The 19,652-nt window shown below is 40.9% G+C and overlaps 1 protein-coding gene across 1 annotated transcript; it reads right to left on the bottom strand.

Annotated features, from left to right (window-relative positions):
• Positions 1-853: 853 nt before the first annotated feature.
• LOC145449973 (arylsulfatase-like) lies at positions 854-19,060 on the bottom strand. The gene is made up of 7 exons (XM_080328414.1): positions 18,454-19,060; positions 14,386-14,535; positions 14,199-14,311; positions 13,909-14,128; positions 7,795-8,097; positions 3,810-3,992; positions 854-2,572 (listed from the first exon to the last, which is right to left on the bottom strand). Exons 1-7 carry the CDS (start codon positions 18,809-18,811, stop codon positions 2,244-2,246), a joined length of 1,656 nt encoding a protein of 551 aa, XP_080184540.1. The 5' UTR covers positions 18,812-19,060; the 3' UTR covers positions 854-2,243.
• Between the last annotated feature and the right edge of the window lie 592 nt (positions 19,061-19,652).

Genomic DNA, 19,652 nt, shown 5'->3' with positions numbered 1-19,652 from the left:
ACCAGCTGATATTTGCATTGGCAGGCATATTTGCTAACAATTTCATCGGCGATAAATGTCAATTGTATATGCTCGGGATAAATTATAATTTAAATGTATTTATCTATCGTGAGGTCAGGTCGAAATTAGTCTTGCTTCCGGACGCAGATCGACTAGCTTTGTGAAACTCCGCTCTTGTCTAATCGATGATTCCAGTGGCGGCTCGTCCTATAGGGCAACTGGGGCATTGCCCCACCTAAAATTCTGTTCAATAACAATTCTTTACCATTTATAGACGCACACCTATCTATATAAACCGAAATCACAGCGAAAATCGTATACTTCTTGTCCTTTCGCTTGTAAATGCCCATATATAGCGAAGTCTATGCGAAAATCGAATTCTCTTCTGTGTTTTCGCTTTGCGAATGCCTAGCCGGGGCTTGCCCCGGTAGCGCTCATAACAAGCTTTCACTGTCTATTCTCTCAAAACCGCGCACAATAAAGAAACGGTGATTTACTCTCTCCTATTCATAAAATTACCGAGCAACCGGGGCACGATAGCTCTGTGCCCTTAAGGTGTGATGTAACAATCGTATCTATAGCTGAACTCTGTTACCGTCATATGCGTTTAGTCGACCTTTGCTGGTATAGGTCGATTTTAATGGGGTTTCACACCATGAAAACTCTTGAAACTTGTTATGTCATGTCGTGATGGTGGTATTTAACACTGCCCCAAGTTTCAGGGTTTCTACTTAAAGTTTAGGGTAGTAATTCCGTTTCCGAAGTTGAGTGTGTGCTGATCCGTCATGTATCGCAAACAGATTTTACTCAAAAGCCGGTATTGGTATCCATTGGTTTTGACGGTGTTCAATACTGAGATCGGTTATGACATTTGGCACGGTAAGTCTTAATGTTAGTATCGAACGCTGTACCAAGTTTTAAGTTTGTCACTGAACTGTGTTAGTGGTAATTTCGTTTCCTAATTCGAGTGAGAGCTGACTCGTCATTTATCGCTAACAGATTATACGCAAAGCCGGTATTGGTCTCTATTGATTTTAACGATGCTCCTTACCTAGATCCGTCATAAGCTTTTGCACGGTATGTCTTGATTTTAGTATCGAACGCTGTGCCAAGTCTCAAGGTTGACACTCAATGATTAGGGCAGTAATTTCGTTATCAAGGTCGAGTATGGTAAAGATGTGCTCCGATCTGACACTTTAGCCTACAACACATTGCGGATTTCACGCAAAAGCCGGTGTATCTGCGGTAACGTTAAGTGAGATGATGATATCATTCTCAGTTTGCATTCAAATATTTACTTTGATCGTATATTCTCCAATGTCAATTTCACCGTGAAATTGTGGCCTTCAAGCCATTTGCGTACAACCCCCCCGTCACTTGATCAGCCTATTCCTCAGTAAATTTTACGCAAAATTCGGTGTTGGTCTGTTCGCATTAATTTTGACAGTGTACCATACCGAAAAGGGCCATGAGGCCACTTCTCGATAATGTCATGTAACAGTGTACCAAGTTTAGGGCTTTCATCCACGTATTTATTCGGTAATATATTTTTCAAAGGCGATTTCGCAGCAGACCTATAAGACAGTAATAAAAACGTATGTGTCGTGTTACAGTCTCCAGTTTCAAGGCCAAAATCTCTTATGCTGTACCGAGACCAAATTTCCGAGTCTGCTATTCTTAGTCCTTTACAATGATGTTTTGGATTCAATAGGACAGGCCCAATCTATGAGATAACAATTGCGTATCTGTCCGAATTCGTTGACCTTTCCAATTAGGCTTACGCTATCTCTCGAGTTATAGTCCTTTCCATTTCTGCAGATAATTAGTCAGGTCTAATGCGAACATGAACCGTGTTGAATCTTTGTTCCGTACGCCGTTTACGCGGTTACCACACTTCAAGTCACAGCTCACCAGCGGACCTCTCGTGGCACATACGTTAAAATCACTGTTGCCGGGAAATTCATGTTACCGTACCATCATTAAGTTACTTGTTTACGTTGGAAAACGCCATTGTGACGTCATCTTGATAAAAAGTCGCTTGCAGCCCTTGCCCCACCACCCGATATTGTCACGAGCCGCCACTGGATGATTCGATTCTATTTCAGTAATGATAAAGATCGTTGGTTCGCTGAAGAACAGCATAGACTGAGAATAATCGCATCCCCAGATTGCGCACTTTGCACATTCGGATGTGTCATAAATGGGGAAGGGTTAGCCTGTGGTCTCCATTGGGCAGTCAGTGCTTATTCCTCGTAATTGCACATGCACAGAGGAGGATCGCAGCATGGCTGCAACTTTGGCAAAAAAGGCTTGTTGATTTCGGATTCGACATCTTCAATGGATGTGGCGTGAATGTTCACCTGCTTTGTTAGCTCTGTCAAAATCTTTTTATATCGTCGACTTTTGGGATTTAAGGCAATGTGTTCCTCGATATCATATTCCAAATTGAACATCAATGGAGGGTCTTGCTTGACGAAGTTATTCTCACACGATTGCTGGATTCCATACTCACGAATACGTCGGGGAGTATCCATTAAACATTTTGCATGACCTTCGTTGACAAGTTCGTTGCCTGTTCAGAGATAGCGATCGTGAAATATGAAACAGAACATATTTTTTTATCAGTTATATCGCATGGTCTAGCCCAGTGGTTCCCAACCTTTTTCGGTGTCAGGGCCAAATTTAGATTTTCAGAGTACGGTTGGGGCCGTACGAATACACTCATCAAGTACAGCAAAAATTATACAGCATCAAAGTTGACCCAATATTTAACACTACTTATCGTTACAGGACAAAGAAGGCAATGGGCTTTGTTGTTTACCTCAATATGAAAATACTTTTCTTCCCAATCACTTTGAAGAACACGATTTTCCTGCTGAATTGTACGCACTGTCTTTGAAGGCTGTTCTGACATCATTCAAAACTTTAATATAGGCCTACCCAAAACTTGACCAAATGACCGATTAACCTACTTCAGCTTTATAGAATTTGTGACTGCTTTAGATCAGTTAAAAGTTCACAAAATAGAGTAAAATCGAGGAGAACTGGACAGCTGCTGCCGGGTTTTGCCTTAAACAATGATTTCTAACATACGGATTGATGCGCAGCACTTGGCACGCGGTTTAAACGCCGAGAGGCCTACTGCTGAGTCCGGTAAAAGCAGCATAATTAGTTGTCCTATAACTGGCGATCCGAGCGTCCAAATTTAATATGTCTAATATGTCTGGTCTTAAACGAAAGCAAGTGTCGCACTGATTCTGAAAATACAAATTTGAAGATGACCGAGGCCCTGGCGAGATTTCAATTCGTATTTTTGGAATCAGTGCGGCACTATAGCTTTCGATGAAGACCGACATATCAAATTATTCGGACGCTTGGGTCGCGAGCTATAGGACTACCAATTATGCTGCTTTTAGCCGGCTCAGCAGTACGCCTGTCGGCGTATTCAACCGTGAGTCACGTGTCGTACATCTATTCGTAGATTAGTTATCAATACCTAGGCTACATCTATGGCTACTGCTCGTTCTACTGGACAGTTAGGGCAGTGGCAGACTGCATTGAAACAGCAGTGACTTAACGTTAGTAGTCTACTCACAACTTTCATGCAATCCTAATTAAAAACTCCAGACTCCAAGCAAACAAGAGTATTTCATAAATATAAATTTTATTTTATGTCATAAATCGATTTCTTAATATTTTTGTGGGGGCCGCAAGAACGCCGGCCGGGGGCCGCGGTTGGGAACCACTGGTCTAGCCAGTGTACAGTAAAGGCTTCACAGTGAGTATAGTAGGCCATCACCGCAACTTACTTGACTGATTGCTTGCATAATAATGGATCTTGTAGTTTCGAAAACGAGCTGCAGTCAGCAAGTTGGAACAATAAAAGAATAAAGGTCTGTCTGCTGCCTTGGAATGAATGTCCTCTCTCTTGGTAATTACATCTACGAATGACTTGCCGTCGATGATGCGAGATGAGATGCGCCTTCGCTTGTCTGATAAAATGATGCTGAGTGACTCGACATGTTTTGTTAAAGTGTACATAGATATGTGAAATTTCCAATGACCATGCATAAACCGAAAGAGGCGGTGAAAGTAGTCAGTGTTACACTACTGAAGTATAAGTAGACTTACCTACTTCATCTGGAAAGAGTAAATGAAAGGTTTCATTAGTACTCAAGTGAGTAGTTTCAAGGATCGTATACTTCTAGCTGTTTGTTTGTTTGTGTTGGGGGTATTAATGGTGTTTGTCGACTGCTATGGTCATTTACACCAGACCGGTATTTTGCTTATTTTTCGTGACTGCCGACTTATAGCACGGCCCACCTCTAGGCTTTTGTAAGACACCGCTGACGCGGATGAGGTGGCGAGGAGGAGCCTAGGTAAACCTCCAACACTTAGGTATCGGAATTCGGATGTCGACCTCGATCGGACTCGAACCCGCACCCATTGGTGTTGCAGCCGCGGATTATACCACTGCGCTATCTCGCCACAACACTTCTAGCTGTTATTCGGATGTGGATAATGTCCAAATTGCAAGACTATCTTCGCGACGAATGCAAAATGACTAATGACACTTAAAAGAGGTAGAATGATTGAAAATATAATCACTTAGCGTGATACAGGGGCTATATGGTGCGGTTCTCTAGAAAATATCAGTTACAAATGGAGTGCATACTAACCTCAAAACAACTATCAACATTACAATATCCAAACTGTTCATAGGATGTATTCAAGGATACTTGAAAGTAGTCTAAAACATAACCACTTGATTAAGTAGGCAAAAATTACTGGAGTACTCCAGAATATTAGAAGTACATGGCTACTGACCACCTCTGTACCCAAGTGACGGGCAGTCAGGGGAGGCAAGTGATACAGTGTCTCAGCCGCCGCCAGGATGAATAAAACAAATTTGTGTAAACCTTCAATGATTTTAATACCGATTGGATGACTAAATTTTGGACATTTTACACCCAAAATCGTGGAATCTGCATAGGGGAGATGTGGTACCGATGGATCACTGGGACCGAAAATACTTGAAAAATTCTCCATGATAATTCCATGATTACACTCCGTGATTTTGTCTACAAGTAGCCTACATGCTGACAGAATCTTTCCTCACATGCAAAAATATTCGACCTGCATGAGTTATGGGGTCTGTGACGAATGATTTACGTTTTAGGGGGTGTAAAGTAAATATGGATCGACATTTGCATTTTTCTATATCACCTTTTTGACTAACCAACCAGCCATGATTTTTGATGTGAGGTATAGGGCTTGTATCAGGGTATATAATGGCACATATTTTTTGAATCAATACCATCCTCGAGTGGACTATTTTCAAGTCAATTACAATATTTATGGGGTGGGGGACATATGGTACCATAGCCGAATCAAGTAAAATAGTTGGACCGACTAATCACTCAACAACAGAAACTCGCCTACATATATATTGGCTGTAAATCATAGTTACCTGCGGTGTTTTGTCGCTATTACGAGGTATTTGAAAGTCAAAATGTCGATTTTCGGGTAATATGTATGTGGCATTAATTTTGTAAGTTTAGGCATAAATCAAAACATGATTTTATGCCAACATTTGAGTTGATATAATCTATTTTATTCTTGAAGGTCGCAAAGAAACATTCTTCATTGGCTTGCTGTAGCTTAGCTTATAGTACACAACAAAACAAGTTAACAAATTTGCGATTTTGAGCGTATGTCTCATAGGTCCCATGGTCGTGTGTCTTTGGACCCACCGGGTGGGGACCGAAGACACGTCCGAGCAACAAATTTTAAACGTTTATAAATATTTTTTGAAAAGGCGGATATTCATGTAAATGTCCGCGATAGGTAGAGCTTGTGTCGAAGTGTTAGGCCAGCAAAAGATCTGCTATTCTCGGCTGAAGATTTAAGGGCCAGAGATCATTTTGTAATTTGTGATCCATCGGTACCACATCTCCCCTAGTTATTGTTCAAAATATAGCACGAAAGGGGAGGTGGGGCACAGATGATGCACAGACGGGCCAAGCCTCACTTATGATTGAGCAATTCGTCATAAGCACCACAGAAACTATAATAACTGGTATGGAAAGAATGTTATTGTCGCACTGAATCCGAAAGAATAAATATTGTCGGATCATCAGAAATGCATGCCTTTTCTGATGTCGCTGTAATGTATTTTCCTCCATACCTATTTTCAGTTGTGGACATGCATTGTAGCTTCTTACGTAACTTCCGGGCGATAAATGCTAATGTGATAAAAAAAATAGTCATTAACTGAATCAGCTACCAAATTCGGTTTATATATTTGTGAATCTGACTCTAAAGACGTCATTACCTCGCCGCACGTCACTGATGTGCTGTAAACCAATTGTAAAATAACCTAATGTAAAAAAACGCCATGAAAACTCGGGCCGCTCATACGCTTTTTGGTAGTTGCAAAGACCAGCATCTCATTAAGAATTGACAAAGGTGATAGCGAAACTAGACAATAAAACCGGGTATCGGTCTGCTCACAACAATCGTGCACACCTTATCGCGAAGCCAATCATGCGAAGCGCGTAATCAAATTTCAGGTTACAGAATCAATTTTGTTAAGACATTAAAATGCATAGTCAGCATGTCTATATTTTAATGATACAGTTGTGTTTTAGCCATCCCCTCAGTCCCTATTGAGTTTAGCGAAAATTTCTTGCGGACTTATACCATATTAAAAATTGCTACATCTGCGCGGGCCGCAATATAGGGGAGATGTGGTACCGATGGATCAAAAATTGGAAAATGATCGCTGGCCCCAAAATGTTCAGCCAAAAACATCAGATCTTTTGCTGGCTCAGCACTTTGATACAAGCTCTACCTATCGCGCACATATACATGAATATCCGTCTTTTCAAAAAATATTTATGGACGTTCAAAATTTGATGCTCGAACGTATCATCGGTCCCCACCCGGTGGGTCCAATGGCACACGACCCGGGGACCTATGACACATATACCCTAAAAAACTCAAACGTGACAACTTTTCTTGCTCAGTATTATAATCTAAGCTACAGCAAGCCAAAGAACAATGTTTGGTCGCAACCGTCAAAAAATAGAATGAATATTAACTCAAACGTTGTCACAAAATCACGTTTCGATTCAGGCTCGAACTTATAAATTCGAGGGTACATACATATTGCCCGAAAATCGACAGTGTGACTTCCAAATACCTCGTTATAGCGATAAAACATCATATGTAAATATTACATAAAGATTTTCTGTACGTAGGCATGTTTCATTTGTTTCATGATTAGTATGCTTGATTATTGTGCTTGATTTGGCTATTGTATCATCGGTCCCCACCCTACGAATTTTATACATGAATCGAAAAAATTCCACCCAAGGAAGGTACTGAATAAAATCATAGGTGCCATTATATAGCCTGATACAAGCCCTACACTTCACAAAAAAATGATTGCTGGTTTGTTCGTGTTGAAGGTTTCAAAGAAAAATGTATATGTCGATTTAAATTTAGTTTACACCCCCCAAAACAAAAAACATCTGTGAGAGACCCCATAGCTCGCGCACGTCGAATTTTTTTGTATGTGAGGAAAGATGTTGCCAGCATGCAACTTTAGACAAGTTCACGGAGTATAATCATGGAATTATCATAGAGAATTTTCAAAGTATTTTCGGTCCCAGTGATCCATCGGTACCACATCTCCCCTACATGCTATATGCGGGCAGCATATGGCTCGACTTGCCGCTGGTTGCACAGCGCACAGTGCATAGTGCACACCCATACTATATAATTACTTACTTGCAAGCTTCATAACTGTAGGTAAAATGTCTAGGGTGCTCAACACATCGTGGCTAACGGTGTTTGGCTCTATGACGCCTGGCCACCAAGAGACCGCTGGCACCCGCACACCTCCTTCCCACGTGGTAAACTTTTCTCCTCGAAACGGTCTGTTTGAGCCATCTTCGCCACAACCGCGTCGCACTGCTCCGTGATCAGATAGGAATAGCGCAAAAGTCTTCGAATCAATCCCAAGCTTAACAAGGTGATCCAGTACTTCATTGATCGCCCAGCCCATCTCGTTGATGCTGTCCCCGTAGGGTCCTATAACGCAATATGATATGATGGAGCATATATGACGCAAGTCTTTCATCTGTTTATTCCATGGCTACACGAAAGAACAGTTCCACGATTGAGATTTTAGATCTTAGATCTGAGACTGATCATGTTTGACGAAAAATCAAATCGATTTTTGAAACGGCATATTTGGTGATACGATTGCTGATTTACTATACACAGTGTTATTTCCAATTCTCTACTATAGTTGCTACGGTGGCGGCTGAGTGGCAATATCACGTGGTAGGACAAAGGCTGCACCCACGTCATAATGGCATATTCCGATTTGAAAATGGGACTTCATGGTGGTCACACTTGTCACATGTCTTTTATTTGATTTGAAAAGTTCACTCTAAAATTCCTCCTAAAACCTGCAACTCGCATCAAACAACAGTTATGCCTATACTCTCTACCACAGTGTTTCCCAAAAATTCTTGAGCTACCACCCCCCTGGACAACGAATAAAGTGGTAGCGCCTACCGACCCCGTCACCACGCCTAAATCATAAAACGAAAGCTGTTCAGCATTTATTACAGCTAATACTGAGACGGATGAAGCTGGTGCATTATTATCGTCATCCTCCTCATATGGAGTCTGAGTTTTGATAAGAACAATCTCATTCTAAAATCTCCAGCCTCCGCGTCTCGTAATGTTAAGTCCGATTTTGCCGTGCGTTAGGAACTTTTTCACGGCACTGAAAACGCGACAACGACGAAAATGTCAACCCGACTCCATAGTGAGAGTATTTTGATTCTATTTGATTTAATTGTGTATCCAAAACGATTGATTGGATATAATGAGTTTGGGGTTGAACTCCAAATTGTTCTACACTACAATGTAATCACCTCCTCAATCATTTCATGCTCGGAAACTTTACAGAATGGATTGATAATCCGGTAAGGAATTTCTAATTGGAATATATTCTGGAATCAAATCACCACATCTACATGCAGTGTTCTGATATGATTGATTTATGTTTCTCCATCAAAATCGGGTATTCGAGCTGGACAGGTAGCTCATGCAAGCTTGAGAACTGGAACAGTTCACGTGTCGCAAAATTTCGAATCAAATATCACGGACTTAATCTGGACACTGCAATTTTCACCTTTATCAGGTTTCATCATCACTTAAACGGATATATTCTACTCATCAATTTTAGAAAATATGCCCGTCAATTAGGTTATGGTTTCTCGCAACCGGAACTCCGTGTCGAAGGTCACGGTCGCAGCACTGTTTGAAACAGAGATTAAATTCTCGAAGGACGGTTTCATTTGAAAAGCCATCACACCTTGCACACAATGAACCATCGGATTCTGCCTACTGCTAAATTAGTCCACAGATAGGCAGGATCAAAATTGTCAAGTAACAATGAAATTTTCCGGTACGCCCCCAGGGGGCACTGGCACCCACTTTGGGGACCACTGCTCCACCAAATACAACATTTCTATTCAAATAGTTATAATTGTGATTTCTTCTGTGCCAGGCCTGAATTGCTTCAATATGGCAAATCACATTGTGACAATATGTTTATGGACAATCGCACAATTTCATCCCGATAAATAAGGCCCACTTGAAAATACATTGAACACCCCTATTGATTTCGCAGCCCGCGGCGTCATCACAAACCTGGTAATTCACCCGCGAGCACATTTAATTTTGAGACCTCTGCTCTAAACTAAAGTCAACTGCGTAAACGGTGCACGGAGCAAAGATTCAGCACGATCCATGTTCGCACTTAACCTGAACAACAATCTATAGCAGGAGTGGGCAATTACTAGGGATGGTGTGAACCTCTGAAAGGTTCGGGTTCGTGTGAACGCGAACCTTTTTGAAAGGTTCTGTGTGAACACGAACGTGAACCTCATGACGTCACGTGACGTCATATTGCTAATTCCAACGCTACATTTCAGTGAAGTGAGAGCCTATATTGTTGAACACGATACCTAGCGACGACTCGTGCCACACAATGCCACAATGCTGAAGTACATATTGACGTTTTAGAGGTCGTCAAATGTATCAACTGGGGCAATCAAATGATATAATAATCCCATAAAATCAATATCCTCCGTCGCTTTGCCGACAATTTCGACGAGTGTTTGCATGGGAATATAAGCTTCCGCCTTTACGGTCCAGGCCAGACCGGACAACTTATTCGGCGTCTGAGTATTGCCCTGTTGATACTGAGCTATTGAGCAAGAGTGTAAAGCGGGTTTCTATACTTGCTACCGATATCACCCCGTTAACAAGTTATACAGCCGTAGTCAATACAATACAATAAACATACAATAAACATATGAATTCAAGATTGACGCAGTACGCCTGCTAGATTTCTTATACACAATGATATCAATTTCATTGATTGGTTGAATAAGCATCCGTCGCGGACTACCTACCTACATGTAGTTTATTTCTGTACTGATGTTGTGTGATTGCGGGTCAAGCTCGCAGCGTCATTAAATATTCAAACATACGTTTGTATAAAGCAACTAATTTTTTTGAGATTGTCAAAGGTGCATGCTCGTTTAGTGTTGATTTTTATGCTGCCAGCGCCATGCATATAGTGACCCGCAGTTGAAACGCAATATATTTCAACCAAATATGTTATAATAAAGTGAAAATTTTAATATATGAAAAAGGTTCACAGTGCAGAACCTACTAAGGTTCGTTTGTGAGCGTGAACCTCTAAATTTCTGAGGTTCACACACAGAACGCGAACGTGAACCTCACGTTCACACCATCCCTAGCAATTACGATTCGTATCAAAATCGGGTTAAAAAGTTTTGGCTTGATTTTTTAATTGTTCTTGGCTAATTTTTGGGCGCTAATTCCTAATATGTCATCATTGTCCTTTGCCATTCTAGATTGGAGAAAAAATGTTTATGACAAGTGTTATTACTTCTGCATGATAAACATAGCCCAGTATCGAAAGGTAAAGGAAGGAAAAGTACCGATTTATCCAACTCACCATCATCCGGTGCCCTCTTTCGTAATAGCCAATTTTGCCAGTGCGAACCCGCCACAAACCGTAGGTTATAATCATTGGAGCTAACATTACTCGGACATTTTGATCAACTTCTATGCGTCATACTTTTCCCCTACCATTGCAGTTGGAACTTGATGCTGAATGTAAAAACTCCACAGTAATATGGATACGTCTGTCCTCTTTTAGGGAGATTTATCCTCTTTTTCAATAAAACAAAATTGTCCTCCGAGGACGCTCAATCGTCCACTTTTTTGCAATCAGTACTCTCTTTTTGTTTTGAGTGTTCGGCGATTATACAGAGGCGACTGAATATATCAATTCGCCACAAAATACACGTAAAAACCGGCTTTTACTATATAACTGCCGTCGAGATTGTCTAAAAAAGGCAAACTCAGCGGAAACTGTCCATGGAAACCGGGATTTAAGGTACCGACGTGGCATGTTGACCTTTTTTGTGATTTAAATTCCAGACACCAAACCAAAATTTGGAAGTCATCGGCAAGAATCGGTGATCAGTGCTTCAGGGATGCGACATGTCTCTTAGTGGAACTCCATCAACTGCTCAAAGTGTTCATTTCATTGCGTTTTTAAAAGATCTTGAATGTCGTCAAACCCCGACGCCTGATTATCGATTTGAGCAGTCATTTCCTTTCAGCTAATTTTCGTTTCTTCATTGTAATGGATTGAGGAACATCGACGTCTTGAGAGCTAGTAGGCCTACTAACCAAGATATTACAGCAAGAGTGAAGTGTGGAGAGATTATACCCAGATATATGAGACACTGGATTTGCCAAATGCAATAATTGCTATTTTCAAGTGAAACAACACAAGTTTTCAAGTGGTACATCGCACCTTCCAATCCATGTCCGAAAGGTCAAGGATACAGCACAGTTGAGGATAAGTCTCTTCTCTTTCCAATAAACAAGTCGGCGAGACAACTAGCGACCAGCTACTGGGGAGGCAATTAGGACATCTTTTGTGGGACTTAACTTCAGCATGGTGCTGTAGCATTTAACCGACAAGATAGTGTAATGGTTAAGCGTCCGGCTTTTTGATCGGTAGGTCGTGGGTTCGATTCCCGGCCGGGTCAGACCAAAGACCTGTTTAGTCACACTGGTATCCATGGCTTCCCTGCTTGGCGCTCATGCATTACTGGGATAGCATGGAGGGGTGGTGCATGACCTAGAAAGCCCTAAAGGCTATATCTGCACTTCCTTGTCCAGCGGCATATGCACATCATGCACTCATGGTATGCATATGCGCAGATCGTGTGTATGCGTATGATGAGTCGGTGTATATGCCGCAAAATCATCAAGGACAAAAATAAACTACGTCCTTTCCTTTATGTATATTGACATTTTGTGTGACTAAACTGTAAGCATTGTGCCCCAAAATTTTAGCTGATTGACCAATGGTATTATAAGCATAACCAAGTTGCTACTGAACAAGCTTTCAGGCTTTCCAGCATTTGTTGGCAAATGCAGATTATTATTGCATCCGCTATGTTGACCTCTCATCATAGTAAAATTGCATGGTAACAATTGGCCTCTATTACCTATTAATATTTATTGGGAAATATGATTCAATGCTTGGTTGTTTTACATGTTCATTGCCCAAAAATTGCAGTCCTTTTTAATTTACTTTCGATCCGAGATGCAACTTTCATCCGCACACCTACTTCAAATTAGTGGCGTTGTCTCTTTGTGTAAACCTTCCAATAATTAAGAGTTCAATTTTTGTTTAATTTGTTTCTACTCATTCCATCGATACTATTAGTGCTCTTTTAGTGCATAACTGTATCTAAGCTTAGTTGTAGCGTACAATTGATAGTCTGCGACGTTTTTTTGATATGGAATTTTTGATTCTTGGACGAGATTTTCGGATATAGTCGGATAGTTGGATGAGATTCTTCGGATTCGGGCGGATATTTTCACAGACACTCAACCTGTCGGACGGATTCGGATTCTCAAAAATCAATATCAGCTCATCACTGATTAGCACATGTTCACCGTGCAGTCTTTGCGTAGCCGTCGCGCTGTAAACAGAGCTCTACGCTGCTCTTTGTTTCAACCGGCATTAATGTATTTTTTTATTTAGTGTATTGCCAGCGTGTTTTTGTGTATATGTTATTAGGCCGGATTGGTTTATCCTCATCTACAATACACGCAACGGGAGATTTACTGTGTCTGGATTATAGCAGTCAGGTAAGAATACACGAAGTCGGTTAGTTATTGCTCACAACGATACTTCAATCCAACTCACTTACGAGTTGTGTCAGTTCTGCGAGGAATTGATTGCGCTGTTCCACGGGACAATCATTATCACAAAGGTGCGGTGGAAAGGATGACGATTTCTAGTATTCCTGTGGCGTGATGGAATTCATATTTATATGTTCGTTTTTATGTAGGCTACGGGTTTAAAGCGAACCTTACGCAACACAGCCGTAAAGTAAGCTTGACGCAGATTCGTTGAGAAAAAATGGCCTTGGCGGTGGTGTAGGAACGGTTGATACTGCCAAGCTGCCATTCCAACCAGACAGCCTTTTAGGGGTTTGCACCGTGCCTCTACTGCCGAGCTTGATCGAACGTGAGATCACCCAACTTAAGACAATAGGTGGAAAAAGTCTCTTGTAATCTAGATTATAGTATAGAGAATATTGTGTAGGCGTTTTGCGACGCCAGCAAGATCACGAGATACCTTTATGATGATAATACCTTGCGCCTACCTGTTTTTGTATTCTGGGCATCATTCTGATCCCTACTGATAAAATATGTACGACTGTTCGTTCAATCGTCCATTGTACGTATTCCACCAACCTCGTTTAGACTTCCCTCGAAATCGTCGATTCGAGAAAAGCGCTTCGTGTGTTTGTGGAAACGACATCAAATACAAAAAGCGATCGTCCTTGTGGCTTGTAATGAAACTAATCGTATCATTCAAAAGTTTCGAAGTCAGAGAACCCAAATTGATCGGCTGCTCGACAATTTGGTCATTTTCGTAAAGAAAGCAAGCATCCGACGTACCGGGCAGGTATGACTGCAAGAGAATAGCCCACATGTTATAGTTTTGTGATAACATTCATTTCAACAGGATTGAATCAACTGACCTTATCCTGTCGGCAAAACCAATGTTGAGTGAACGGTAGGATTGTCTTCATGGCATCAAACCCATGATGCGATGGCAAGTGATATCCGTCGGTGTTGTTATACTTGTTTATGCCTTTAGTATGGACAATTTTTCTACTACGGACAATAAAATCTATTTATTCAATACCGTGTGATCAATATAATTACCAAGATGCCATTTCCCCGTTATTCCACTCACATAGCCATCTTCTTTTAGAGCTTCTGCTATCGTCACTTCTCGTCTTGGTAGTCCACCGGATGATACATGGGCAAATACTTGACCCTGACCGTATACTCCGGTACGAACAGGATAGCGACCTTATATTTCCAGAAAACACCCGATTTATATATATGTATATATTTATTTAAATAGTAATTGGGTGAATTATTCATTGACTGACTACTTGGAAAATATGTTTATATATAGTAACAACTTTACTCATATGCCACCAAATGGTTCAGGGTTGCAAAATCGTTTACCACATATAGGCGATACTTCGCGTAGTTTTGATGTAGTGGGAAACATGGTTTTCAAATGTGATGACAGAATCAAGAGAGATTTTACGTCAATCATTTTACTAAATATTGCAGTACGAACAGGAATACGACCTTAAATTTCCACGAAACCGAAATAAAATACACATAATACGTGGCGACTCGAATATGGTGTCTAACATCGATATCCTTAAAACAGCTTTCGTCAAATTCTAGAGATTACCTTAATTCGAATAATCAAACAGGCTCTGCAACCCCATATATTTATGATAAGCCGGTTTGTGCAATTTTGTGTGTGATTGACCGATACTTTCCTGCGAACATATTCCTGTCACCACATATCTCTCTCTCTCTCTCTCCCTCTCATATGAAGAATATAATACTTCTACTTAACGAACTGTAAATAGAAAAAAGAAAAAGTAAGTATGTTATTCACAAAATATTGCGAAGTAGAAGTAGCGGAACATTGAATTTACTTGAGTAAGTACTGCAAACAGCGGTAATCTACTTGAGTACTTCAAAAAAGTGGAAGTATTTCATTACTGACCACCTCTGCTCATTTGTGATACACTACTGCTGTCGTAGGACGTAGGTGAGAGCTGCAGTATTGTCTTTTGGGTTTCCCTCGTTCATACGCGCTGGATTTAATCTAACCCAATATTTCGTAACCGCAGCATATCAGATTTTACCTGTCTTATCATGCACTTTTGGATGCGGACTTATTTGTCCTCAATTTTTCGCCTCCCGTAACGAGAATTGGAAAACTAAATTGGCTGCTCATGTCGACCCACAATATTCGAAGCACTGTATACTACAGTGTATAGTTTCAGGGCACTGACTCTCAACTAAATATGGTGCCAATAAATATTATTTATTACTCTACTAAATCTTGACAAAATCGATGTGATGCGAAGGGCAATTAAATTACTTTCACTACGTCTTATTTTATAATCTAGATGAGTGGTTCTCAACTTTTTGTCTTCGTGGACCCCTTTTGGACCGGCTCGGACTCCCGCGGACCCCCACGAAGTTTTAGTTCAAATTTAGCTCAATTATCGTTCAATCGTCACCTGTCTTGCGCAAATGACGACTGTAGGCTTAGTGATAAACAGCAACTAAACGACTTTTCTTGAAAATAAGATCATATTATTTCATGTAGAAATTGGGTTGACTTCTATTTCAAAGCGAATTCTGCAACTGCATTTCTTAAAATACATGGTCGTGTCTTGAAAATCTGCGTCTTCGATTTGATATGGACGAGTGCCGAAAATCCAATTCCACAAATATAGGTGGTGGCGAATGTGTTAATAATAACACGTAACGATTCCGACGACACATTTGGGTATGATCGCAACAAATATGGCAACAAAATTGACAAACAATTTTTTTTTAATGACAAACAATTTTTTTTTAATGAACATCTAACCTGATCATTTCTATCTAGCAGCTTATCTTGAAGTTATTATGGAAAAATGGTTGTGTATAGCATTGGAGAAACGGATTTTTGTAAACATCTCAGATGTAAGCTCTAGACTTTTATTAATAATGAAGCGAAACTGCCTCGTGAGTTTCCGATTTTGAAAAAATAAAAATTTTATTATCAACTATTTTGAGGCTTCGCGGGCCCCCTGAAAATGCTTCGCGGACCCCCGATAGATCCACTTATTTAGATCATTTGTATTTATAAATGCTTCCTCGCCTGTCAGAAAATTACCGATAGCTTACGTCAGTGGTTCCTAACCGGGGAGGAATTCCCCCCTTAAAGGAAATTTTGCAATTTTTAGGAAGGAATTCCACTTTAGAATTGTAACGGATTTCCCAAATTGTTCATGTCAGAACTGTCACGTAGTCAATCAGTTATATCGGAACGTATGCTCCTTATGGCTGTTTTTTTTTGCTGGGAGTATGTTCAAATGCTATTTGAAATCTCTTTTTCACATATAAATTCCCCCTTGTTTTTTTAAACTAGTTCAGATGTGCTGCAGTTCGCAAGACAATTTTGTAGGCCAGCGACGGCCTCTCAATGAAATATATCCTAAGCGAGCAAATGTCGTGCCGAATCTATCACAACAAGGCCTCTAGTGAAAGTATTTTTCTTATATTTTCAAGTCAACATTTTCAGACAGTGACAAAATATTTCAACGTCATCGATTCAAGTCAAAGAGATCGCTAGCCTTGCTCTGTTTCTAGTGAACAGCTACCCGATCGAAAAAAGACATGTTAAACTTTGGGGAATGTTGCCGAAACGGAATGGGTGTCCTAAATTTCCATGACCTCCAGCAGGAAATCTGATAACGTGTATGTTATATATCAGGGCTGTAACCTAGTCACGAGGCTCCGAGTCACAGGTCAATCTCGCTTTCATTGTTTTGTTTTAACTAGAGTCAAGTCAAGTCATTTTCAATTCACCATTGAGTCAAGTCACCGAGCAGAGGGTCGAGTCCGAGTCATGGTCTTATGACTCGAGTCCGAGTCCAAGCCATTGTGTTGACTGCTCAGTTTCCAGTTGAAGTCTTATTAAGCCCACTTCTTATAACTCTGCTTGGTGATATTGAATGATTTGGATTTATAATATACGAATTTTCCTCACTTTGAGCAGTTTCTGGTCGCATTTTCAAGTACCAGCACCAATAGACGAAATTCCAATAGGGTGGTCACTTTACTGTTCTTCGAAATTACAATGAAATGTCGGTCTTGGTCGTCTTATAGTTTCGAGTCATGCACAATGACTCGAGTCCAAGTCGAGTCAATACACAGATTGTCTCGAGTCGAGTCGAGTCGTGTCCGTATTTTGAGAAAATGACTCGAGTCAAGTCGAGTCATCAGAAAATGGTGACTCGAGTCGGACTCGAGTCTGGTCTACCCTACTATATATGAAAGTACCAATATTATTGGCCAAATGCATACGTAAACTTGAGGGAAAAATCGCGAGACCAGTAAATTTATGCATACTGATTTTTCACTGCAGTTATGTTAGCGAATTGTGCATGGTAAGCCGAAAACACAAATGGAAGTGTGGGGGTCTGTTGAGTCAAGCCTTCCAGACTTTTTTTGATTGGGACCAATCATATTGTTTTTGGAGGTCTACAAAGTGCTAATACAGCCCTGCTGTAACAAACACTCGGTACCGCCCGTCTTATTCTTCAGTCAACAGGTGTTTGCGCGGTAAAAATGACCTTTTTCAATCATCGGGCAGATTTCTCCTAAGGGGGGAATCTTGGCTCAAATTTCGGCCAAGGGGGGCATGAGATGAAAAAGGCTGGGAACCACTGGCTTAGGTGATCAGCTCTATATCATAGCCATTTAACGGGTGTTCTGAAGGGGTCCACGGATCACTTGGGACCCCCGTACTAGTCTCAGGAGGTATGTGAAAGGGAAATGTTGGAATTCAGAAAATACAAAACTACAGCGTCCTTCGGTAATGAGGCCGTGAATGGAATGTGAAAATGACAACATCATTTTTAGTCATTAGTAAGCTTTTTAGGCATTAAATAGTTAAAATTCAGATTGGATGAAAGTTATGACCCCTTGTTTTCGTCTTCGGCTTCAGAAATGTCGGTGGTTCACGCACGAAAACGAACAAAAAACCAAAAGGGCTCCGTGCTAAACCAGTTCAATAATCCCTGCTACCTGATAATATGTTACTTGTCGGGTAATTAATTTTTCGTCGTACCATTTTGGGGAGGTGGTAAATTCTCCCGCCCAAAATCCTCCCGCCTAAGAAATATGATGTCAGCATACCTGTGAGAATAGCAGCCCTACTGGGTGAGCAAACGGCCGCAGGTGTGTAGAAATGCGTAAACCGCTTTCCTTCCTTCGCCATCCTATCAACACCAGTCCATTCTTGAGTGGGATGTCCGTACACTTGAAAGTCGCCATATCCTACATCATCGGCCAAAAACAGGATGAAATTAGGGCCGGAGATAGTTTCTCGCGACAAGGACGATCGAGTGGAGATAGGAAAGTGAATTCCACTCCACATTGCAAGGCACCCAATGCCAACTCCAGCCAATCCAGCAATTGTCATTAGAAGGACGATCCTGCCGACAGGGCATTTCTTGGAGACTTCATTTTTTTCCCTGATTTTGGACACGTCCATGCAAGCGCAACCTAATGCCCCAGATTTACACCACAATATATGATTCTGTAGAACTGAAATTTTTTTCTGTCCTCGATATTCCTGGGAACTGTTTCGTTAGTCAATATTGCAATAACAAATGCCTGTCACATTCAAATCTTCGACACACAATTAGCTTGCCTCCGGCGCCCCTGAAGTAATTAATCTCAAACATGAATATTTAGGCTTATGTAACAATGGCAGAGAAATGAGTTTCTGGAGATACAAAACCTCAATCTCGCTACCAACCATATGTAAACAAACAAAATTTATGTTTGTCGAACTATAGGCTACTGCGCATGGTGACTTCAGACGTCTAACTCAGTTTAAAAACTACGTGCAAGGAAAATGATGGCGTTGCCATGGAATCTGCTCTCGACTCCTTAGTCCTTACCGGCTAACATTTTCTAGGCTATAAGGGTTTCACTAAAATAGATCGTTTGCTAGTGCAAATTGGCCATTCATGTACTATCGCTACTCAGACGACACGTTTCTCGTGTTCAATAATGAGGATCAATTTATGACATTACTGATGCAACTGAAATTATTCATACAATTTAGACTGCTATTTCCATGTTGCGAAATTGCCTTTGTATGGATGGATGTACGACGGTCCATTTACGTGGCGCACAAATAGCGTTTATTGCCAAGTCATCATCAAAAGAATTTGCGACATTTTCAGGAATCACAAGATGACGCTCGGGTTATCGCGCGCCGCGTTGAGATATCATTGGCAGTGACAGTCACCTTCGGAATTTCCCATTTCATGCTGACGAGTTGGGAGAATATATAATAGTATGTATCAGTGGTTCCCAGCCTTTTT

This window comes from Botryllus schlosseri, chromosome 11 (assembly GCF_051294905.1).
Source record: "Botryllus schlosseri isolate E-star chromosome 11, Bs_hap1, whole genome shotgun sequence".
Taxonomy (NCBI): domain Eukaryota; kingdom Metazoa; phylum Chordata; class Ascidiacea; order Stolidobranchia; family Styelidae; genus Botryllus; species Botryllus schlosseri.
Note: the sequence above shows the minus strand (reverse complement) of the source record. Positions and strands in the feature narration are given on the sequence as shown.

Bases quoted from the DNA above. Each gene is read 5' to 3' on its own strand.
- LOC145449973 (XM_080328414.1), bottom strand. From the start codon at position 18,811: ATGGACGTGTCCAAAATCAGGGAAAAAAATGAAGTCTCCAAGAAATGC. The intron at 8,098-13,908 runs GTTGGTGGAATA...ATTGCGTTATAG, and splicing joins TCGAGGGAAGTCTAAACGAG to GACCCTACGGGGACAGCATC. The intron at 2,573-3,809 runs GTAAGTTGCGGT...ATCTCTGAACAG, and splicing joins TTATGCAAGCAATCAGTCAA to GCAACGAACTTGTCAACGAA.